Source organism: Rattus norvegicus, chromosome 16, assembly GCF_021556685.1.
Source record: "Rattus norvegicus strain SHRSP/BbbUtx chromosome 16, alternate assembly SHRSP_T2T, whole genome shotgun sequence".
Taxonomy (NCBI): domain Eukaryota; kingdom Metazoa; phylum Chordata; class Mammalia; order Rodentia; family Muridae; genus Rattus; species Rattus norvegicus.
The window spans coordinates 19,780,933-19,806,108 of NC_141549.1; the positions used below are offsets into that span (position 1 = coordinate 19,780,933).

Sequence of the window (25,176 nt, forward strand, 5' to 3'; positions counted from 1 at the left end):
GCCATACTGTAGGCTCCGCTCCGCGGCACAGGGAGGTGCAGTGTGCTGTGCTGTGAGCGCCGCTGCCGGGACCTGTGAGGAGAGCGCGGGCGAGTCCGGAAGCCGCGCCATGGTGAGCAAGGGCGGCTGTCCCTGCCCGCTGTGGTGGATCCTCTCCGAGGCTGGGGCGGGGCGGCAGCGGCGTTCAGTGCTGCGTGGCGCTGGGCCGTGTCCTCTCCCTTTGCTCCGCGCCTGCGCCGAGCGCCGAACCTCGCTGCGGAGGCTCCGCCTTGCGCAAGAAAGAGTCGGTGCTCTGTCTGGGGCAGGCGTTTTATTCGGTCCTGCTTGGGGCGTCTCATCAGAAGGTTGTAAAACAATAGGTCATCTAGTTTCTGTTGCTTTCTAGAAGTTCTCAATTTCCATTTAACATTTATGTCAAGCATTCAACTTGAGTTAATACTGTGAATTTTAAACTTTTTTAAAAAAATTATTTTTCTTTCTGTGCATTGGTGTTTTGCCTGAGTGTATGTATGTCTTTGTGAGGATGTCAGAGCCTCTGGAACTGTTGTTGAGCTGCCATGTTGGTACAAGGAATTGAATCCAGGTCCTCTGGAAGAGCAGCCAGTTCTCCCAACCATCGAACCATCTCTCCAGCCCCAACACTGTGAAACTCTACCCATTTAATTTCTTTGTCTATAGATATCGGTTCTGCCAACAGCCTTTTGCCATTCCCCGCTTCGTTGAGTTTCCTTTGCTACTTTGTCAAAACAGGCAGTATGTGTGTGTGTATCATATATTGTGTATATAATATATAATATATGTAATATATATACACACTTTAAGTCTGCGTGTTTTGTTTCTTTGGAATTGTGTGGACCATCTCTCCCTCCCCCCGTTCTCCACATAAACTTGAGTATTAGTTTCTTAATTTGTTTTCGGAAGTTGTTAGGAATTTTATTGTGATTATTTAATTCTTAGTGCAGATTGAGGAAACATGACATTTCAATTCTGAAGCTTCCTATGCCATAACTATGGGATATCACTGTTTTGTGTTTGGTTAGGGTTTTGTTGTCTTTTTGTCTTTTGCTTTTTTCTTTTTAGGTCTGCTTTTGCTGACCTGAAACTCACTCTGTAGAGGCTGGCCTTGAAATCATAGTGAACCACCTGTCTCTCTCTGCCTTCCAAGTGCCATGATTAAAGGCATTTTCCACCGCTGCCCTGCATTTTGTTGTTGTTGTTGTTGTTAAAAATTATAGTTCTTGCTGGATTGGTTGGTCTACCTATAACCCAGCACTTGGGAGGAAGAGGCAGGCAGATTGAAGCTAACCTGGTTTACATAGCTATGGAGTTCCAGGTTAGCCAGGGTTACATCATGAGATAGATAAGCGGTGGATGGTCTGTAGTGTCATCTCAGTGCTTTAGAGGGTATTGCTATTTCAAAGACCCCAGTTTGGTTCCCAGCACCCACCTATGGTGACTCACAACTGCCTATAACTCCAGCACCAGAGCCTCCAATGCTCTGTTCTGGCCTCTAAGGGCACCGCCTTCAAATGCACAAACCCCTCCCTATACACACACACACACACAAACACACACACACACACACTTAAAGCTTTAAAAGGTGGCCTAGCAGTTAAGAGCACTTACTGCTTTTCAGAAGATACTGATTCGATTCCCGCACTCACATGGTCATTTACAACCTTCTGTAAGTAGTCTTGGCATCCAGGCCTCCTCTGATCTCCACAGGTCCCAGGTGTCACATGCACGCTGGCAAAACACTGATCTGCATCAAATAATAAGCGAGAAAAACCAAACCAAAGTAAGGTCCCCTGCTATTCTCTTACTCAGAGAGAAGTTCCCACTGCCTCTCTTGGAAATGGCTAAAATCTGTGTGTCCTCTTCTCTCTTAATAAAACTCTTTGAAAGGTTTTAAAACAATTAAAATCTTTTAAAAAAAGTGTAGTTCTTGCCTAAAGGACTTTATTAAATTTGTATACATTTCATTGTGTCTCTTCTTATCTGCATTGCCATACTGGATATTGTTATCCAGCTGTTCACTGCTGTTTTACAGGAAGCTGGTGGATATTATATTAATCATCTTTAAACATTTTGATGATTTGTTAAGAGTTACTGGTTATAGACTTATTGGTTCAATGAGTTTTGTTGATTCTTGGAATTCATTGTGAGGAAACAGTACCCTTAATCCCCTTTCTTGCTCTGTGTGTGTGTATGTGTGTATGTGTGTATGTGTGTGTGTGTGTGTGTGTGTGAGAGAGAGAGAGAGAGAGAGAGACAGAGACAGAGACAGAGAGACAGAGAGAGGAAGAAAGAGAGGGAAAAGAGGGAAAGAGAAAAGAAACCCATTCCAAGCCTCACCATGGTGGTGCATGTCTTTATTCCTGCCACTGGTAGAGGCAGATGAATCTCTGGGCTGGAGGCTAGCCTGGTCTATAGATTAGTTCCAAGACAGCCAGAGCTATACAAAACAAAGCAAAAGAAAACATCCCTCCCCCCTTTTATATGTTGTTATTTTTCTTTGAGTATGTAGCTTTGGGTGGCCTAGAACTTGCTATGTAGACAAGGCTAGCCTCAAACTCAGAGATCTGTCATCCTCTGTAGGATTAAAAGTCTCTGACACCATCCTCTGCTCATCCGTTCTCCTGTTCTGGCTGTCCTGGAACTCTGTACACAGTCTGGCCTTGAACTCACAGACATCTGCCTGTCCCTGTCTTCCAACTGCTAGGATCAGACAGATGCTCCACCATTCCTGGCCCTCAACGCAGCCATTTTGAAAAGAGCCAACTCCCCCCCCCCCCCCCCCCAACCCAGGGCCTTGCGCGCTTCCTAGGCAAGCGCTCTACCACTGAGCTAAATCCCCAACCCTGCCAACTTCTTTCTTATTAAGAGATTTATTTTATTTCATGTGTTTGAGTGTTTTGCCTCCATGTAAGTACACTGTGTGTGTAGCCGGTGCCTGTGGAGACCAGAAGGGCACGCTGGATCTCACGAAACAAGTTTCTGTTGATTGTAAGCTGCCATGTGGGTCCCAGAACTCAAATTGGGTCCTGCAAGAGCAGCAAATGTTCTTCTGAGCCATCTCTCCATCTCCTGCCACATATATTGGCACAGTTATTGGCATAATCATATTTTTCTACTTTGTTGTTGATGGTATATTATATCTAGCATATTTTTAGGGCGCTGGAGAGTGAAAGCAGGCGTTTGTACATTCAAGCATGTGGTTTAGCTTGGTTTACTCAGCTTCAGGAACAACCTTTTGTTATTGTTTGTTTTTGTGTGTGTCTAAGGAATCGGTCAGAGGTGTGTCAGGACCTCTAGAGCTTCAGGTTGGAGTGGGTGCTGGGAATCACGTCAGCTTCTTTTTCCAGTTTTTTTGTTTTTTTTTTTTTCCCTTCGGAGCTGGGGACCGAACCCAGGGCCTTGCGGTTGCTAGGCAAGCGCTCTACCACTGAGCCAAATCCCCAACCCCTCGTCAGCTTCTTTTTAAGAGCAGTGTATGTTGACCGCTGAGCCATCCTCCAGCCCTTACAGCTTCATAAGCTTATATGGTTGAGCCACCAGCAAGGTTATGGCATCTGTAGGTTGCACAGTAAATGAAGGGCCTCACAGAAGATTGATCTCAAGTCATTTACCCCCAGTGTTTGAGCCACATGTTTGTCTTTCTTTGTACTTGTGATTTCATAATGTTCATGTTAAAAAGTGAGCATTTGCCTTTAACCTCAGCACTGGGGAGGCAGAGGCAGGTAGACAGCAGGAGCTTAAAGCCAGCTGTTGCGTATCATTGGTTCCAGTCCAGCTACTGTTACACCGTGAGACCTGGCCTCAGAACACTTGACAGTTGCAGTGAACACCTCTGGAAGTCAATGTGTCTTCTCCAGGGTTTACTCTCCCTTTGTTGCGGGCTCAGTTTGCCATTTGTTTAGTGTTACCAAAGTGTTTGTTACCCAGATTCTATTACCTGTGTGTTGGCAGTCTTCCTCCAGAATACACTTCGTATTTAGTTATTACTTTCCATGGATTTCCTTGGATGTGAGGAGCTCACCAAGAAGCTGAAAGGGGGGCTGGAGAGATGGCTCAGAGGTTAAGAGCGCTGGCTGCTCTTCCAGAGAACCTGAGTTCAATTCCCAGCAACCACATGGTGGCTCACAGCCATCTGTAATGGGATCTGATGCCCTCTTCTGACCTGCAGGTGTACACAGGGCACTCATATACATAAAATAAATAAATCTTAAAAAAAAAAAGGCTGAAAAGGGTACTGTGAGGGGTTATGGATGGCTGAGTTAGGGGCTGCCTTCCTTCTCTGCTTCACCTTTAAGTGCCCCTAACCCAGCCTAGAGAGAAATCAGGGCTTAAGATGAGGATCTTCTCGGCTGTTTTCTGAAACTGACTTTTCAACATGCCCTGATATTGAAGACCCCAATCCTAAGAAGTTTTTAAAACTCACCTTTTCCTAGTTTGTGTGTTCTTGAACTATTTTAGCTAAGACAACCATTCTTGTTCAGCACATTCTTGGCATTTGCTAAATAGCTGTCGTCCCTAGTGATTCAGAAAAGTTATCTCACAGAAAAGTCTGGCATCAGGCGATCCTTCTCTCTCCCCCAGAGCAGCTACAGCTGCCACATTGAGTGTTTTCTATTAGCAATAATCGCGCCTCGGATAGACCTCATTGGCTACGATACTGCCACTGCGCAAAGCTGATTGAGTGTTTTCTAAAAAGATAGGCCATCTTTCTCTTAGTTCTGTCACGCAGCCACATTACTCAGTTACATTCAGGTACCGTGTTCAGTGATGGTGAGGTGGCTCAGAGAGTCGATGCCTGCTGCTGCTGAGTCTTAATCCGTGTTCTCCTCAGACATGGAAGGAGAAATCCCACTCCTACAAGTCGTCCTCCTACCCCCCCCCCACTTTGTTTTGGGAAAGGGTTTCACTCTGTAGTCCTGATTGGCCTAGAACTCACTGTGTTCTACTTGGGCGGTCTCACACTCAGGAATCCATTGGCCTTTGCTGAGCACGGAGATCAAAGTCTGGGGCCCCAGGTAATTAATTTACTTTTACTATGTAAAGTGTAGCCTTATTTAATCTTTCCCAGTGTTTTTTCATCTGTCCTTGCGAAGCTATCTCTTTATTTGGCTTTCTTGGTGGTCATAGGGCAGCACCAGTGGATTTAAATCATGGTGGGTGTGTTTGGTCTTTCCAGGCTTCATGATCAGTTCTTGACCGCCTTGCTTTGAGTGACACCAGTCATGCGGTAGAGCAGCTTGACACAGATGCGGGATGCCTACAGGCTTCATCTAAGACAGCCAAGTGCCCCTGGTGGCAGTGCCTCTGTGTTTGGAATGATGAGCTTATTAGTGCCCTTGCCCTTGGGCACTTCCTGGGCTCTGTTGGTGCCCAAGTTGGTGAGTCAGTGAGTTGGCTGCGTATGGCTGAGACCCCCTTTAGAATGAGAAGTGTTTCTTTTTGGTTGTCTTGGAGCCAAGACCTGGTAGAATGTAATTAAATTCTTTCTTAAAATTACTTTGAGATTTATTTGTTTGTTTATTTTGAGTGAGGGCCTCACTCTGTATCCCTGGCTGTTTGAGAACTCCTTGTGTGGACGAGGCTGGCTTCCAGCTCACAGAGATCTGCCAACCTCTGCCTCTTGAGCTCTGGTATTACATGTGTCTACCATCATCTTGGTTTATATCTATAACTATCATGATACAGGCGATCTCTTTGGGGTTCTTTGTCTTATTAATAAAAGGATTTCAGAATGCACTATAGAGGCACAAGGGCAATTTTATCCTTTTAAAGAGGAACTTCAGGGCAGGCGAGCATCCTGGAGGAGAGAGGAGGAAGCCATGCTGTTGAAGCTGCCATGAAGACCAGATGCATGGCCAACAAGCAGTGTGGAAGCTTTAGAGAAGGAGTTAAGTAAACACAAGATGTGTGTGGGAGTGAGAGCCCAAGTATGCTTAGAAAAGACATAAAAGGAGAAACAACAAAACCAACGTGCCATGACTGCTCTAGGGCCGAGGATTCTGGGAAGACAAAGAGCAAGAATTGGTAACTGTGTCTGTCTCTTTACTTTATGGTGAGTCTGCCTTTCTACCGGTAGTGCCTTAACCAAATTGTTTTAATCAGCCAAGCTGGAATGCTAGGTTTACACCCGGATCTGAGGTACTATTCCTGTGACCTGGAGCTTTTTCTACTGTAACGTTTGGACTGGAGTAAATTGTACTTGGAATCTTAATGATTTCTTTTCTGTTAGCGTTTGTTAGCACACAGGTGTGGCCCCATTCAGGTAGTGACAGCATTGTGAAATAGTGCTCACCAGGGGAGCTTGTCGCACACATTGTCCGTTATCTTTGAGAGTATGTCTGATCCTCGAGGTTTATCTGAGTTTCTAATGAATCCATAACTCATGAATTATGCCATTATGGACTTCCTGTCCTTCTTCACTCTTTTTTTTTTTTTGGTTCTTTTTTTCGGAGCTGGGGACCGAACCCAGGGCCTTGCGCTCCCTAGGCAAGCGCTCTACCACTGAGCTAAACCCCCAACCCCCGTTCTTCACTCTTGACAGTTATCTTGTTCTCTCCACCCAGCAAAGGGTAAACTCTGTGCACATAGACATGTAAGGGCAGACAGCTCTCTTGTGTACAGTGGCTGGACTGTCTAGGACAGGAATGAGAATCGGGTGGAGCTGCAGTACCTCCTCTTCCCCAGGGCACTCGGTGAGAGGAGTGTTTTCATATCACTTGCTGTTTCTGTTCAGTCATGTTCACATTAGCGTGTCCCTGTCACGGAGTACATGTGTGGAGACTGTAGACACATGTGAACATCTTATCAACTGAGCATCCCTTTGCAGTCCTGGCAGTTCTTTAATACACATGCTTGGGATGTTTTAGGATTTGGTGAGCTTTGAGGACGTGGCTGTGCACTTCACCCAGGAAGAGTGGGCTCTGCTGGATCCTTCCCAGAAGAATCTGTACAGGGATGTGATGCTGGAGACCTGCAGGAGCCTCGCTGCTATAGGTAAGGCTTTCTCTTGGTTAAATTAGTTTTCCTGTTAGGAATGGTCTTTGGCAGTTTGGGAAGGATCTGGTGAATATGTGATATAGTGGTGGTGAGATGGCTTACCAAGTCAGAGGCACTCACTCTGCAGGCTGGAGCCACGGGTAGGAGGGGAGAGCCAGCTTGCACAATTGTCCTCTCATCTGTGTGTGCTCTGTGGCATGTGCACCCTATATCACACATGGACGCACACTCACACACATACACTCTCTCTCTCTCTCACACACACTCATGCACACATGCACACACACATGCACACATGCACACACACATGCACACATGCACACACACATGCACACATGCACACACTCATGCACACATGCACACACATGCACACACTCATGCACACATGCACACACATGCACATGCATATACATGTACACACATGTGCATGCACACATGCATACCTGAACACACATACACATGAAAATTCCTGCTTCTGCAGAGCTTATGCTTTAAGAAAAATGACATGATTACAATGTTCCGTGAGACTAGAAGCTACTTTAAAGTGATTTTTTAAAAAAGATTTATTTATTTATATGTGGCTATCTTCAGCCACAACAGAAGAGGGCATCAGATCCCAATACAGATGGTTGTGAGCCACCATGTGGTTAAACTCAGGACCTCTAGAAAAGCAGTCAGTGCTCTTGAGTGCTGGGGCATCTCTCCAGCCTTCAATGATTTTTTTAAAAAATAATTTTTTTCTTTGCGTGCGTGCGTGCGTGCGTGCGTGCGTGCATTCAGAGGCCTCACTCCTCTGGAACTGGAGGTTCCGGTGGATGTGAGCTGCCCAGTGTGGGAAGCAGGAGCAGTAAGTGCTCTTAACGCCTTACCTCCAGCTCCTGGTTTTCAGAAACTTCTGACTTTTGTTTTCTAGCTGGGGTCTCAGTATATAAACCAGCAGCCTTGAAGTTGCAGACACTGCCTGCCTGTGCATTCTGAGTGCCGGGGTTAAAATAAAAGCATGCGCCATCACATCCACTTTTATTTTTATGAATTTCTAATAATTTCTCATAAATTTTGGGGCTGCTTTTTAGGGTATAAATGGGAAGAACAGAATGTTGAAGATGACTGCAAAAATGTTGGAAGAATTCAAAGGTAATTTTCATGTATAAGTGAAAGCAATTGTCTCTTGTAGAAACCTTAACGTGCCGTGTAAGTTTAACAATGAGCAAAAGAAATGACACCTTTAAGTTTATCATCGTTAGAAACTCGTCAGCAGAGCTGTGCATCAGCATGAATGCTGTTCAGTGTTTGCAGCACGTTTCTCTTGGACCCAGTGTTAAATTATTAGAGTTAACAGCGTTAGATTACTGCTGGGGGAGGGGAGGGATCGATCCACGTAGTTTCACACCCAGATGTGGCAGATAGTGTACTCGTGGTCTCATCTTGAGAGCAGTGTCTGACCTACCTCTTGATGATAAGCAGTCCGTTTGGCTGTTTTTATTTTTGAGAAAGGGTCTCACTATGCACCTCTGAATCAGGCTGGCCTCTAGTTCACAAATATCTGTTTGCCTTTACCTCCTGAGTACTGGGATTAAAGACATGTACCACCAAGCTCGTCTGTCTGCTTGTCTGTCTGTCTTTCCTTTTTGTAGAAGTTGCCTATTAGAGACCATGAGAGTGTGGTCTCAGGGTCACAAAAACCTTACCCCTTATGCCAAACCTTAATATAAGAATCAAGTTTTCTACTAAAATTAAGTGTTTATGAAAAGGTTTTTACGTCTCATTCGTCCTTTAATAGGCATGTCATATCTGACTCTGAATATTTACCAGAGGAGCAGGAGGGATACGGAAGCAAACCGTACGATTCTAGTTCTCTCCCAAGTATCCAAGGATACACGGGTGCTCACACTGTGAATGGACCTTGTGAATGTGAGGTATGTTTAAAATCCTTTGGTTTTCCAAGTACATTTGGAATGTATCACCAACCCCACAGTGGACAAAACTTCTGTGACTATAAGGAATGTGGAAAGGCTTCTGTTTATCACAGTTCACTTTACACACATGGAGGAACTCACAGTATAAGAAAATGTTACTCATGTAACCAGTGTGGCAAAGTTCTGAGTTCTTCCAGTTCCCTTCAAAGGCATGAGAGAATCCACACGGGAGAGAGACCCTATAAATGTCAGCAGTGCGGGAAGGCTCTGAGTTCTTCCACTTCCCTTCAGAGGCATGAGAGAATCCACACAGGAGAGAGACCCTATAAATGTCAGCAGTGCGGGAAAGCCTTTAGATGTCACAGTGCCCTTCAGTTACACGAAAGAATTCACACTGGTGAGAAACCCTACGAGTGTCAGCAGTGTGGGAAAGCGTTCACATGTCACAGTTACCTTCGATTACACGAGAGGACTCATACTGGAGAGAAACCTTATGAATGTAAGCAGTGCGGGAAGGCCTTCAGGTGTCAGACTTCCTATCACAGACATAAAATCATTCACGGCGGAGAAACGTTCTATGAATGTAAGCAGTGCAGCAGGCTCTTCATCTATCCCTCTCTGCTTCAGATGCATGAAAGAACTCACACCAGCGAAAGACCATATAAATGTAAGGAGTGCGGGAAGTCATTCCTTTATCCCTCTTTACTTCAAATGCACGAACGGACTCACACCGGGGAGAAACCCTACGAGTGCAAGCAATGTGGTACAGCCTTTAGACATCACTCTTCCCTTCGACTGCATGAAAGAACTCACACAGGAGAGAAGCCCTACGAGTGTCAGCAGTGTGGGAAAGCCTTCACTCGCCACACTTCCCTTCGGTTGCATGAGATAACCCACACTGGAGAGAAACCTTACAAATGCAAAGAATGTGGGAAGGCCTTTAGACATCACTCTTCCCTTCGCCTGCACGGAAGAAATCATAGTGGAGAGAAGCCCTACGAGTGTAAACAATGTGATAAAGCCTTTATACGGTACAGTTACCTCCGATTACACGAGCGAACACACACGGGAGAAAAACCTTACGAATGCAAACAGTGTGGGAAAGCCTTCAGCCGTCACAGTTCCTTTCAGAGACATAAATCTATCCACACCGTGGAAAACCCCTATGAGTGTCAGCAGTATCTAATCCCTTTGCCCCTATTTCCTCCAAGTACATCGGACAACTCGTTCTGGTGAGAAACACTACGGATGTGAGCAGTGCTGAAGTGTTGTCCTTACCCATGTAAAACACATGCAAGAACAAAGATGTCACAGAATAAGCCTCATCCACAGAAATGATTCCATTTAGACTTCAAAGGCACGAAGGACTTCATGCTGGGCACAGTTTCTACAAATGTAAGCAATGCGTGGTAAGTCCTTTATTGGTCACTTTCCTTTCACAGAAACAAGTAATTCATGCCTTATGAATGGAAACAATATGGTTAGTCTTTTATCCCTGTTTGCTTCAAACATGAAAAAAACTTAAGGTGCAGAATGCTGTGAATGTCAACAGCTGAAGCCTTCCAGAGTTGCAGGTCCCTTCAGTGTGGTGAACGGCGTCTTCCTGGAGGAAAAACCCTGTGATGTTTAGGTGCCATTGCCTCCATAGATCCCATGACAGTCTTCTTTTGGAAACAATGCCTGTGAGTGGAAACAAAGCTGTGACGCCCTCACGCTCAGTTCCTTTCAAAGATGTACAAATATTAGTGGTGGGACAAAGCCATATACATAACAAATCTGGTAAGTTTCGGTTGTCAGTAGGTGTCAGCTTTGTCAGTAGTGCAGCTGCCTGTAAGTTGCCTGTGCTCAGTAACCCAATTAAAGTCAGTGGTGCCCCAGGCTGCCCTTGGGTGGAATCATTTCTTTGCTTTTAGCATTGGCGCCCGATCTAGGGTGAACAGACATTTGTTCACATGCGGCCAGAAAATGTTCACACACACAGCACTCGGCGTCCGAATGTGAGGCACAACGAAACCAAAGACAAGTTTGAGAGGAGCACTGGCCTTGCCTCTGCTGTGGGTGACAAGACATGGCCTCTGAAGGGAAGCTTTCTGTGGGCACAGCGTCTACAGGGTTAATTCTGAAACATCTGTCCTTACAGTGTGCTGTGGAACACTGTGCCTCCATGTTCAGTACCCGTTGAATGGTCTGTACCTTGCAACTCCTTTGTAGTATGGAGTGGCCCACTTGTGTGACAAGTGAGGTTTGTCACGTGAGTGTATGGACATCCCCGTACAGCCGTCGGGCTAAAGAGTATAATACAGTTAATTAGCACAGGCGGGACAGGTCAAGTAGGCCTCAGGTCATGGCCCTTGCTTTTTGAGTAATAAGACACGCAATAGGCTTAGCCATCTGCTAACATGAACTTCCCCTCTAATGGAAGAGTTACTTGGAGGAAAGGATGCACAGGTGATGTCCACTGTATTGGCCTCTGAACTGGCAGGAAAAGTAAGAGGAGGGAAAGTGGGAGGGAGGGAGAATGAGGATGAATGAGATGCAGCTGCTGGCTTCCTGTTTCTTTCTTTCTTTCTTTTTTTTTTTTGGTTCTTTTTTTTTCGGAGCTGGGGACCGAACCCAGGGCCTTGCGCTTCCTAGGTAAGCGCTCTACCACTGAGCTAAATCCCCAGCCCCCTTTCTTTTTTTTTAAAAAAGATTTATTTATTTATTATATTTAAGTACACTGTAGCTGCCTCCAGAAGAGGGCATCAGATCCCATTACAGATGGTTGTGAGCCACCATGTAATTGCTGGGTATTGAACTCAGGACCTCTGGAAGAGCAGTCGGTGCTCTTAACCACTGAGCCATGTCTCCAGTTCCCAAGGCTTCCCGTTTCTTACAGCTGGAGTGGCATAAGGGAAACAAAAGTTCTATCTGTTCAGTAGTTCTTCTGGGACCCTAAGACTTGGAGGCCATGTAAAATCCTGCACAGTGAGGACCTTTATTCAAAGGGAGCGAGTAGAAGTGACCCAGCTTACCCGGTAGTCCTGACCTTTAATGCAGAAGAATAGGGAGGTGAGGGGTACGCCTGGGAGTGGGGGCCTAAGTGGTGGCCCCGGGGGGGAGGGGATGATGCTCAGCAAGTATTCCGCCTTGGGAAGGCATAAAGCTCCAGGGAAACATCAGCGAAGGAAGATAGGATAGGGCAGTGCAGCTAAATCGTCTGCGCTTTCCCAATGAACCCAGGCGTCCTGCAGGAAAGGACGTCTGTGTGTACATTGTTTGTTCAGCCCAGAGACCTCAGCAGCCAGGGGCATCCACTGGAGCAGCAGCAGTGTGCTACAGCCTGAGCCCAGAGACTGTCAGACCCTGGCAGTCCATGGGGATACGGCAGGTGAGCCTGTCTGGGTTTCCCCTTGGCTCTACAGCAATTGGAGAACGGGAGCCAGCTCCTTCCCCGGCAGACCTGCTGCTGGAGGTGAGGAGATCCATAGGCCCTCAGGTTCAAGGCTCATGAGGAGTGACAGATGTGCAGGATAAAGTACAACCTTCTGTCTTCTCCGCTGTGTCCAACGTTGGCTTGAATTTATTCTTTGTTTTATTGAGGTAAATTCTTATGTGGCCTAGGCGGCTCTTAAACTCACTGTATAGATGACGATGATCTTGAAAGTCCGAGCCTCCTGCCTCCTGTTCCCAAATCCTGGGGTTGCATGCATGGGCCACCCTATCTGGTCCCCTGCGCTTCAGAACTAACCCAGGCCCCATGCATGCACTCTTAGCTGTGCTCCGTCCTCAGGTTAACACTGAGAAGACACTTGATACAAGTGACGGTCTTTCCATGCCGTTGGATCTTGTTAATATTTTATTTATTGCCTGCTTAGCTGCTGACTCCTGAGTCCAGCTGGCACTTGTTTGGGATGGGGGTCGTGAGCCTTGAGTGATCCTGAGACCTTTTCTTCCCCCAATCCCCTGTGTAAAAAGGAAAAAGGGTGTGCATCGTGCTGATATAATGCTAGCCTGTGAGAGTTCCACAGATTAAGAAAAGCATCCAGGTGAGCTGAAAGAGTGATGATCAGAAGCGGGTACACATGTGCACAGGACAGGCACATGGGAATTTCTTGGGATTTTTTCTGGTTGGGTAACACAGGTGATACCAAATAAGGTGAATGAGGAAATCCTTCACATCCTGTGGCAGGATTAATCATTAAAAGGTGAGTTGGGGAGCTTGGATGAAGGCACCCTGTGAGAATGGGAAAAGGTACATTCAGCAGATTGGCTATTTATTGAGTTAAGATGCAGTGTCAGGAGTGTTAGCCGCGGATGCTCCTCAAGTCCCCTGAACAGTACAGACCATTGTCAGTACTATTCGTTGTCCCCAGAACTACATGGAAAACGTCCTGAGGATACCACATGCTTTGGTTGCTGACTTTAGAGAAAACCATCTGACTGAGCTGGAAGCCACCTCGCTGGCCAGCATTCACAGGACCCCTGGGTGCAGGCTGCTGTGCAGCTCCACTCCCTCTGGACCCTGCATGGTACCACGTCAAGCAAGATGGGCACACTAGGGCTGGTGAGATGGCTCAGCTGTGGGGGGTGCTTGCTGCCAAGACCACCAACTTAAGTTAGATCTCAGAACCTACGTGATGGAAACTGATCCCCTCACTCATGCCATGCCATGCACCTTCCCTCCACAATAAATATAGACAAATGCAGTTAGATCTAGTACTGAGCTGCACGACTCAATGACAGTGGCCAACCGCTGTCTGCTTACGACTAAGGCTTGTTCTCCAGGGGTCAATTCACATGTGTAAGACCCAATCACAGTTCATAGCTAGACAGTCATAAGGCCCTAGCGTTTTGCCAGACGGATATATTTCTGTGAAATGACTGTCTTGAGTTCTGTTTATGCCGGTAGATTATTGTTTCAGTCATTTTGAACAGAGAAGCTTCTTGCAATGAGACTTGTCACCCCCTCCTAGGATTGGCACATTCTAGAAAAGGGGGTGGGGCGCGCCGGAGGAAGGGATGGCATGTTTTGGAACACTGTCCTCTGAGTATGCCATTGCCTGTCTTTGAAGTCTCAGTACCTGTGATGACCTGCAGGAGGCCTACACAGAATCTAGACCTTTAGTGTCCATGTGGAGGCGTGGGCCTGGAGCCCCAATGTCTTCCCTGATGATTTACTGGCAATAATACTCACTATAAGGAGGGATCATGAGGCCTTTTTTTCTCCTTGAATATCTTTTGCATTCTGAAAGTGTCTCACTATGTAGCTCTTGCTGTCCTGAAACTAGCTACGTAGCCAGGCTGGCCTCGAACTCACAGAGATCCATTTACCTCTGCCGAGTACCGAGATTAAATGTGTGCACCACCAGGTCCAGCCTATTCCCTGAATACCTTTAGGTAGTTAATGGTACTTAGACAGGAGGGCGTCAGGAGACCTCTTCCTTCCTCTGGATAGAAAACCAAATAGTTGTTGCTGGTAGAGGGAGGAACATTTGCTTCAGCGGATTACCCACCTATAAGTTTCCCATGTTTTTGTCAGTACCCCCTCACCCATGCTCCTGTAAGTAACCCTAATTAAAATAATTGGTTCATCAAGCTATACTTGTGTCAGATCTTTTCCTTGTGTCTGTGTTTGGTGCCCTTGTCTGAGATGAACGGACATTCAGACCTCAGAAAAGGTTCACACGGCCGTATCGTAATATGTGTTGTATTGACAAGCTATGACAACTTAAGTTTATTGAGAGTGACACTGAGAGGGAGCAACCCACCTTTTTTCAGAAACATGCTTATCCCAAGTTTTCCCTGTTACTTCCTGGGTAGGCTGGCCTGTAACAGGGAGAAAGTTGATTAGCAGTAGCTCTGGGTATTGAAACAGTCTGTAGCGTCTTTGTGAACAGATAGAAGGTAAAAAAACTGTCTCAGGATTGCAGAGGAGATAAAAAGCCAGATGCTCCCCCAGTGCACCTCTGCTGGGTTTTTTAAAGCCTCAGTTGTTTTCTTCCTTCCATCCACCTATTCATCTACCTATTATTTGCTATTTGTTTTTTATAAGAATTTACACGTTTGGGTGTTTTGCCTATATGTAGGTCTGTGTACCACATGTGTGCCTGGTGCCCAGGGAAGCCAGGAGGGCATTGGATTCCCTGGAACTGGAGTTACAGATGGTCATGAGCTGCCATGCATATACTGGGAATCAAAGCCAGTACTTTTAAGTGCTGAACCATTTCTGTAGCCCCTACCCACCCTGCCCCCTTCCTGCCCCCATTTGCTTTGTGACTGTGCTGCTTCAGTCTTCTGCTGAATGTTTCTCTATCCCTATGACTTCTATCTCCAGCTCGCTATTTACTGTTTGTTTATTTGAGACAGAGTCCTCGTTACATGGCCCTGGCTCGCATAGAATTCATGAAGTGTATCAACCTAGCCTGGACCTCGCAAGCATCCACCTGCCTGTAGTGTTTTATCATATTAAATCTTTTTTTTTTAAGACTTTATTTATTTTATGCATATGAGTTCACTGTAGCTGTCTTCAGATACACAGGAAGAGGGCATCAGATCCCATTACAGATGGTTGTGAGCCACCATGTGGTTGCTGGGAATTGAACTCAGGACCTCTGGAAGAGCAGTCAGTGCTCTTAACCACTGAGCCATCTCTCCAGCCCCCTCATATTGAATCTTAATTGTGCATATGTAACCTACCTCGGTGCTCAGAGATCATGTGGGTCCTGGGGACCAAACCCAGGTCGTAAGTATTGGGGGCAGGCTCTGTGCCCTCTTCCAGCCCCCATTGTTTTAAGTGTACTGCGTGGGAACTAAAGTGTGGTATTGTCACTTGTGATCCAGAGTGTACTAAACAGGCAGGAGAGCTTGGAGTGAGTGAGGTGGCAAGACCTACATTTATCCACACCTATGTCCTATGTCTGCAGGGTCTCACGTGGCAAAAGTAATCCCAATAAAAGCTGATGATGTTGGCAGAGGGTGACTTTCTTTGAGAACAAAAACAATGCTGGAGGAAAAATGGTTTGAATGTAAACATTGTGAAAAAAAATCCAGAATTCCTAATTCCCTTCAAGTGTATGGGGAAACTCATGGGTGAAATTTTAATGAATATAGATTTAATGAACATAAGAATAATAAAAGCCTGTTTTTTCTCTCTTGACATCACAAAAGGACTTGGCTCCTGTGTGTATTAGAAATGAGTTACAGCCTTAAGAATCTTTTATTTCATTTTATATTTTTTTGAGACAGGGTGTCGTGTCTACAGCATAACTCTGGCTGTTCTAGAGCCTGCTTTGTAAGCCAGGATGACTTCCAGCTCATACACTTCCACCTGCCTCTGTGTCCGAGCTACTGGGCTTCCATCAAGCCTGGATGGATAAGGCTTGGACAAAATACAAATCAATCTGTCTGTCTGTCTGTCTATGTGTGTGTGTGTGTGTGTGTCTGTCTGTCTATCCATCCATCCATCCATCCTCAGTAGACAGGAATGCCTCTAACTCACAGAGATTCCCCCTGCCTCTGCCTCCCAAGTGCTGGGAATTAAAGGTGTGCTCCCTCACAGCTCAGCTCAGACACTTCTTAAATTTGTTCCAGTACACATTGGTGCTCTTAAGTCACTCCTTGTAGTTGTTACTGAGGGCAGATCAGTGGTTCCATAGGTTTAATAATATCAGTGTTCTGATCTTTTACCTTAGGAAGTTTAATATACATCATCTCCAAGTCTCACCTTTTATATATAATATATATCTTTTTAAAAATATGTCTTTATTTTATGTGCATAGGTGTTTTGCTTGCATGGATGTGTGAGGGTGTTGGATCCCCTGGAACTGAATTAGAGACAGTGTTGAGCCGTGATGTGGGTGCTGGGACTTGAACTTGGGTCCTCTAAGAAAGAAGCTAGTGCTCTTTTTTTTTAAATAGATTTATTTATTCATTTATTATATATAAGTACACTGTAGCTGTCTTCAGATACACCAGAAGAGGGAATCGGATCTGTTTACAGATGGTTGTGAGCCACCATGTGGTTGCTGGGAATTGAACTCAGGACCTCTGGAAGAGCAGTCGGGTGCTCTTAACTGCTGAGCCATCTCTCCAGCCCCGAAGCTAGTGCTCTTAACTGCTGAGCCATCTCTCCAACCTATCTTTTATAGATCTTAAATAATTTATGTAAGCCAACTATTCAGGAAACATTCAGCTGTGTTAATCTTACACAAATTCTTTATTAAAGCAACCACATGGTGATCTCATGCCCTCTTCTGGCATGCAGGTGTACATGCAGATAGAACACTCATAAACACAACATAAATAAATAAATCTTAATTTAAAAAAAAGATTCCAGGGCTGGAGAGATGGCTCAGTGGTTAAGAGCACTGATTGCTCTTCTAGAGGTCCTGAGTTTAAATCCCAGCAACCACATGGTGGCTCACAACCATCTGTAATGGGATCTGATGCCCTCTTCTGGTGTGTCTGAAGACAGCTACAGACAGCTAAATAAATCTTTTGAAAAAAAAAGAAAAGAAAAGAAAAGAAAAGATTCCAATGCTAGACTTAAGTTCTGTGTCATCAGACTTTACCCTGAGAGAGCAGTGTGTTTATTGGACTTAGAAAATATGGGTGAGAGACTGTTGATTGCTGATAGCAGTATGGGTGACCCAAAGGCTGCCATACTGGAAAGTCTTGACAGTATGAGTGCTGGCTTCCCCATAGCTGCAGAGGTAGTACCCCTCCCTGTATGCTCAGATGAGGATCCAGTGACTACCCATCTTCCCCTCACACACACCTTTCTAAAGATGTATCTCAGTGTATGGCTCTGGCCATACACTATGTCGACCAGGCTGGCCGCAGATGTGTAGAGGCCCAGCTGCCTTTGTCTTTTGAAGGCTGGGGTTAAAGGTGAACACACATGCTGGCCATTATGTATGCTCTGTAACTGAAAGGTAGAAACAGAAGCAAGAGTTGGAGCTTGGTGAAGCAGAAACAAGCAGACAATCATGAAGCAAAGGAGTCTTGGGAAAGGAGAAGAGACTAACTTTAGAGAAAACAGGTTAGAGATGCTGGGCAGAGGAGGAGGCATTAGGACCCCCACATGGTTTTTCTCTCCCCACTGGCTGCAGCTTGCCTAACACGTGGCCATCTATTCCTTGGGTCCTGGCTGGGAACTGTGCCATTTTACATTTTCTCAGTGCTTTTGCAAGCCCTTATGGGATTTCCAAGTCTAGCCATTTGACGGAGGAAGCTCCTTTTGATAGATGGCTACTGTTAGAGGACCATGACTAGGAAAACTCTTTTTTTTTTTTTTTTTTTTTTTTTTTGGTTCTTTTTTTCGGAGCTGGGGACTGAACCCAGGGCCTTGCGCTTCCTAGGCAAGCGCTCTACCACTGAGCTAAATCCCCAGCCCCTGACTAGGAAAACTCCTAATTCTCCATGGAGGATCAGTAACTGTCTCATGGAAAAACTCTGTCAGGGTTAAACAGTGCCGGAGGTCCGGTGTGACTGCCCTTAGTCTGATTTATATTTTAAACGTGTTTTCTTGAGGGCGTGTGGGGCCAGGAAGTTTTGTTCCCACCATTTTGGCTCGTCCCATGTAAGTGCATTAATTGAGATAGTGAATCTTCATGGTTCTCGCCATCTTGATGAGGTCATTAGTCAAGCTGAGATGTAGTTGCCTGGTTATTTTATTTTTAGTTATGTTAAGCACAAGTCCATGGTAAAATGAACCTATGCACCATCGGAGCACCGGTCCTCGTGGGATTCATGTATCTCACAGATTAAATGTGGACAGTCACCGCTTTCCTTTAAACAGATACCTTAATTAGGTTTTAGCCTGTATATAGGAGACAGCATGTGTGGGCTAGGCATGTAGTCCCCAAATAGCAAAGCAAAGCAAAGCAGTATAGGAAGAAATCCTTAGATCAATAGCTTTAAAGCAATGTGAGTCCCTATATCCTATAACAAATTACAAGCAGCATTTTGATTGGAATTCGATTGCGTCTAGTTGCTTTTGGTAGATGGCTGTTCTGACAATATTCTTACAATCCATGAGCACAGGAGGCCTTTCCGAGTCTAATGTCTTCCTCCACTTCTTTCTTTGGAGTCTTAAAGGTTTTATTATAAAGGATTTGTTCTCTTTTGGTCGGGTTGTTGTTCATATTGTAAATGGATTTCTTTTAGACTGCTTGTTACTGATATATAGGGGGCTGTTGGGCTTTGTGTATTGAGTTTGTATTTTGCCACTTTGCTGAACATGTTTGTGAGCTCAGAGTTTTGTGGGGGATGTTTAGTTAGGCTCTGTTATGGAAGAACCATGTCATCTCATCTGTAACAGGGATTTTGTTTTTACTTCTTTTCCCTTTGTCTTAGTTAGGGTTTCATTGCTGTGAAGAGACACCACAACCAAGGTAACTCTTACAAGGGCAAACCGTTAATCAGAGCTGACTCACAGGTTTAGAGGTTCAGTCCAGTGTCCTCATGGTGGCCAGCATGGAGATTCAGTCCACAGTCATCATGGTGGGGAGCACGCAGGGTACTGGCCAACATGGCAATGGAGAAGGAGAGCTCTGCATCTTGATTAGAAGGTAGGTAGCCAGAAGGAGACTCTTCCAGAAGGCGGCCAGGAGGCGAGTGTCTCTTCCACACTGTGGAGCTTAAACACTAGGAGATTTCAAAGCCTGCTTCCACCTCATCCAACAAGGCCACACTACTCCAACCAGGTGGAGAACTGGTCACCATTGAAGTGCTTTGAATTTTCTTTATTTTGCATTTTGTGTTTTGTTTTTGCTTTTTTAGACACAGGTTTTTGTCTGTGTAGTCCTGCTGTCCTGGAACTTGCTTTTAGACTAGGCTGGCTTTGAACTCACAGAGATCTGCCTCCCTCTACCTCCCTAATGCTGGGATTAAAGGTTTCTGCCACCACTGCCTGGGGATTTTTTTTTAGCTCAATAACAGTCCCTCTGTTTACCTGGTCGGAGTCCTTCATTTTAGGACATTGTCACCAGCACTGCCATTTTGGAATCTGCTTTGGACTTAACAAAAAGGACCTGCTGCTGGCTTACCGTTCAGAGGTTCAATCCATTATCATCAGGGTTGGAAGCATGGCAGCATCCAGGCAGACATGGTGCTGGAGGAGCTGAGAGTTCTACATCTTGATCCACAGACAGCAAAAGGAGACTTTTTCTTGCTGGACATAGTGTGAGCGTTTAAGACCTCAAAGCCTCGCCTCCACAGTGACACAATTCCTTGGACAAAGCCACACCTCGTCCAAATAAGGCCACATCTCCTAATAGTGCACTAGCTATGACCAAGCATTCGAACACATGACTCTGTGCGGGCCACCCCCACACAAACCATCACAGTAGACTTTGAGACTTCCCTTTCCACCTTTAGGTCACAATGTGAACTCCCAGCTGCTGCTCCATTTCCCTGTCCCTGTGCACTTGCTCCCCCATCATAGAGTTCAACCCTTTGAAACTCTAAGCCCAACTAAACGTTTCTTTTATAGGTTGACAGCCTTGGCAATGGCGTTTTGTCACAGTAATAGAAAAGTAACTGAAATTTGGTACCAAAAAGTATATCGCTACTGTGACAAACCCGACCATGTTGAGTTTTGGAGGACTGTAGAAGACTGGGACTTTGGTGTAAGAAAGCGGTTGTACTTTGTAAGCAGGTCTAAACAGGATGTCCTCATGGGAGCTTGCAAAACAGCAGTGCTGAGAGCTTTGCAGACTGTGGAGGCATAACTCAAAAGGTTTCAGGAAGGAACAATATTGGCAAAACTGGGCTAGAGACCATTCTTATGATATTTTGGCAAAGATTGTGGCTGCTTTCTGCCCTGTCCTACAAATTTGCCTGAGACTAAATTTAAAATTAAACTAATTTGGTTATTAGATCTTATGCATACATATACATACACACATGCACACGCACATAAATATTTCAGGCTGTCCTGAAACTCACACTTTAGAAGAAGCTGGCCTGAAACTCTGAGATCTGCTTGCGTTTGCCTCTCAAATGCTCAAATTAAAGGTGCGCAACCATGCCTGGCCCAAGTTAATATTGACGCTGTTGTGTGATCATTAGTGATCTTTTTTTTTTTTTTTTTTTTTTTTTTTTTTTTTTTTTTTTTTTTTTTATATGTGTGACTGTGCATATGTTTATGTTGGGGAGGGCTGCCTGCAGAGGCCAGAAGCACAGAGAAGAACCCTGAAGTTGTAGGAGTTATGAGCTGCCTGACATGGGTGCTGTAAACTAAACGTGGATCCTCTAGGAGAGCAGCCTGTTCTTTAGTTACTGAGCCGTCTAACTCTTTTTTTTTTTTTAAAAGATTTATTTATTTATTATATATAAGTACACTATAGCTGTCTTCAGATACACCAGAAGAGGGCATCAGATCTCTTTACAGATGGTTGTGAGCCACCATGTGGTTGCTGGGAATTGAACTCATGACCTCTGGAAGAGCGGTCGGGCGCTCTTAACTGCTGAGCCATCTCTCCAGCCCCATTAGTGATCTTCTTAATCCAGATCTACAGTGACCAAGAACAAGTGGGGGGGGGGAGGAAAGGAAAGAAAGAATATACAGTTTCAAGAGAAAAAGAACACCAGAAAAATTAATGTTGGGAATAAGGGCTGTGCTGAAAGAGAAAAGGAGACCAAAGCTGGGGAGAGGGCCCGGGGGTTAAAAGCACTGGCTACTCCTCTGGAGGACTTAGGTTTCATTCCCACATGCCACTGATTCTCAGCCTCTCTCCGTCTTGCAGCTTCCATGTTGCCAAAATTAACACCACACGGGAGACTCTTACATATTACCAAGTTAAGCACACACAGGGCAGCTCTGTTCCTCCAGTTCCAGGGGATTTGATGCCCTCTTCTGGCCTCTCTAGACACCTGACACACATGTGGTACACAGACATACATGCAGGCAGGACACTTATACACACAAAACGAAAATAACCAGACCCTTAAAAATAAAGAAAACCCGGGTGACAGTGGTGCACACCTTAACCCCAGCAGGAGGATCTGAGAGTTCCAGACCAGCCTGCTCTACAGAGCGAGTCCAGGACAGCCAAGCTACACAGAGAAACCCTGTCATGAACAACCAAGAGAGGGCAGGGAGAGATCAAGGCAAGGCCTACTCTGTATTGGGATAAAGTCCTCATTGTCTTGTTCTATGTAAGAGAATAGTTATATTAGTCTCCAGAACAGAATATATTAGTCTATAGAACAGAATAGTTACTGTTCTATTCCTGTGAATAGACAACCATGACAAAGGCAACTTGTAGAAGAAAGCATTTAATTCGGACTTACTGCATATATAGTTCAGAGGGTTAGAGTCTGATCATTGTGGCAGGAAGCATGGAAACAGGCAGGTATGGTGCTGAAGTAGTAGTTAATAGCTTGTATCCTATCTGAAGGTGTCAAGCAGGCTGGCAGGCAGACACACCCACATCCAGAGAGAGAGTTGGGGCAGACAGACAGACAGACTGGGCTGGGTGCTGCATTTTGAAACCTCAGAGCCCACCCTGAGTGACATGCCTCCTTTAATGAGGCCACACTTATCTTTCCTAAACAATTTATCAACTGGGAACCAAACATTCAAGTATATGAACATATGGGGGCCTGTCCCTCAAACTACCACAGGTGCCTCTGGACAAGACCCTACCCAGCTAAGCTTCTGACATGTAAAAAGGAGAAGCCTAAGTAATTTTCTACTCCCAAAACCACGACAAGGGAAAACTGCTGCAAATGTGATTCAGTGGGGCCAGGCTCCGTTCCAAGAAGGCAGCAGAACTTGGCCATGTTGTCCATGTGGTCTGGCTTTAAAGTAATGAAGGAGATGTTGGTAGTCACGGAGTCTTCCTCTGTAGTTATGGAGAGCCACTGAGACCAGGTGTATAGCAGTGTAGTCCCTGCATGTACTGAGAAACCATTGTGAGACATTTTAAAATCGAAGCCTGGATTTCAGTGGAGATCCTAGGGCCAAGGAGAGACTGTCTTGAGTCTTAGAAGATATTTGGGGGGGTTGGGGATTTAGCTCAGTGGTAAAGCGCTTGCCTAGGAAGCGCAAGGCCCTGGGTTCAGTCCCCAGCTCCGAAAAAAAGAACCAAAAAAAAAAAAGATATTTGGACCTTTTAATAGTGTTGAGACTGTGAAAGTCTTTGGGGACTTTTGGCATAGGACTAAATGCATTTTGCAATATAGCATGGTCTATGGGTGCCAGGGAGTGGTTTGAATGGCTCCCATAGGCCATGTTTCAGTTTTTGGTCCCCAATGTTTGGGAAGAATTGGGTGTGGCCTTGTTGGTGGAGGTGGTCTTTGGGGTTTTAAAAGACTTGTGCCATTCTCAGTGTGCTCTCTGCTCCTACATGTGGATCAAAGTGGGAGATCTCAACTATGCTCCACCTGCCTGTGGCCAAGCCTTAAATTAACTACACCAGCATGGACCGTTACCCTCTGGAACTCTGAGCCTGGCTAAACTGTTTTATAAGTTACTTTGATCATGAAGTTTTATCATAGCATTAGAAATGTAACTATGTCAGGCAGCAAGCGCCCTTCACCACTGAGCTGTCTCTCCAGCTCCTCTTTTTCTCATCTCTGATTATGTGTTTGTTTGTATTGGGTATGTGCACTTGGCTAGTTTTACGTCAACTTGACACAAGCTTGAGATATCAGAAAGTAGGGAGCCTCAGTTGAGAAAATGTCTCCATGAGTTTGGGCTGTAATTGAGCCTGCAGGGTCATTTTTTTAAATTAGAGATTAATGGGGGGTGGGGGGAGCCCATTGTGGCTGGGGCCATCCCTGGACTGATGGTCCTGGGTTCTGTAACCAAGCAGGCTGAACAAGTCATGGGGAGAAGCCAGTAAGCGGCACTTACCCCTGGTTTCTACATCAGCTCCTCTCTCCAGTTTCCTGCCCTGTGAGTTCCTGCCTTTGCTTCCCTCGATGGATTGTGATTGATTCAGGATAGGTAAGCAATACAGAATTTTCCCCAAGTTGTTTTGGTCATGTTGTTTTGTCATAGCAATAGCGACCACTAACATGGACAGCACGTGATGCCCACCCAGCCAGACCGGATTATTCCTTGGAGCTGTACTTGCAGTTTGGAGTCACCCGATGTGGGTTCTGGAAATTGAACTTGGGTCCTCTGAAGAGCAGCTAGTGCTCTCAACCTCTGAACTATCTCTCCAGCTACCTACAATACCAATTGGAACCAGAGTGGCTGACTGCCCTCTTCAGGTCTGAGGCACCGGGGCCATTGTATTGGACACTGAGTTGGTAACTGGACCGTCTACGAGAACCATCTGGTACCCGGTTAGACTAGGAAGTGCTTGCTGAGTTCACCAAGACAGCAGGGCCCAGCTCTCCAAGTGCAAGAACAAATTCTGCTTAAATGGAAATCCCTCCTGATCCTGTGCTGGAGTAAAAGACAGTCCAGGGCAGAGATTGCCAGTTCATCACTTCAGCTTCTGCTGTCACTCAGCAGTCGCTGGGCGGCCCTAGCCAATCAGAGCCTCCAAGCTTATACAATCTATTATCCAATATTATCCAATCTAGAGCGCTGTAGGATGGCGGGAGGCGGGTCTTCTCTGGCCGCCAGGCTGTGGACTTAACTCCGCGGCTGAGGGAGGTCCCGTGGGTGCGTGTGCTGCGCTGTAGGCCGCCGCTGTGAGGGGACCGCAGGCGAGCTCGGAAGCCAAGATATGGTGAGCGCGGGGCCATTGACCCAGATGGAGAGGAATGGCAGCTATTGGCTCTCCGCTTCTGCCAAGCTAGGCCTGCTGCTTCGGCGGCCACTAGGTCGCTACTTATGTAGCTCCGCCCCTCGGCTGCGTCTGTGCAGAGCTCAAGGTGCCGCAGGGGAGGCCCCGCCCTCCGTGTCGGTGACGTCACGGTCACAAAGTGGTTTTGATGTTGTACCTGGAGGCTGCTTGCTAAACTCAAGATCTTGCCGCTCCCGAGTTGTCCACTTTGAGTTAATTTTGTGGAAGTTGTAAACTCTGTTTTCGCTTACTTATAACTATGTTAGATAGTATTTGTGAAGACAATTACTCTCCTTGAGTTTAATTTACTCTTTTAAAAAACTTGACTGTTTTATGGTTTTTGTGTTTTTTTAATACGGTTTGTAGATAAATTAGTTTCCAAATATTCGTACACTATCATGATTATTAAATTTTTTTGTAAAGATAAAGTCTGTTATTTGTGTACTATTTATTTAGAATTGTGTTGAATTTTGAGTTTTTTTCCTCCTTTACATATAAACTTTAGAACAGCTTTC

The 25,176-nt window shown here is 45.6% G+C and overlaps 2 protein-coding genes and 1 pseudogene across 5 annotated transcripts in view; 2 read left to right on the forward strand and 1 right to left on the reverse strand.

The window, feature by feature from the left end:
• LOC108348302 (zinc finger protein 709-like) lies at window positions 1-14,511 on the forward strand. Its single transcript, XM_087589503.1, has 5 exons — window positions 1-112; window positions 6,885-7,011; window positions 8,088-8,148; window positions 8,795-8,930; window positions 9,558-14,511. The coding sequence occupies exons 1-5, from the start codon at window positions 110-112 to the stop codon at window positions 10,164-10,166; spliced, it is 936 nt and encodes a 311-aa protein (XP_087445629.1). The 5' UTR covers window positions 1-109; the 3' UTR covers window positions 10,167-14,511.
• LOC120097636 (U4 spliceosomal RNA) lies at window positions 4,617-4,693 on the reverse strand (annotated as a pseudogene).
• The window catches only part of Zfp866 (zinc finger protein 866), a 24,871-nt gene continuing 9,706 nt past the window's right edge, over window positions 10,012-25,176 (forward strand). For 2 of the 4 annotated variants that reach the window (XR_015639272.1, XM_087587289.1), the window contains exon 1: window positions 24,502-24,604. Coding sequence is in view for 3 of the 4 variants with exons in the window: in XM_087587289.1 (XP_087443415.1) it covers window positions 24,602-24,604 (3 nt within the window). In the remaining variant the exon portion in view is untranslated. 4 annotated transcript variants of the gene reach the window in all.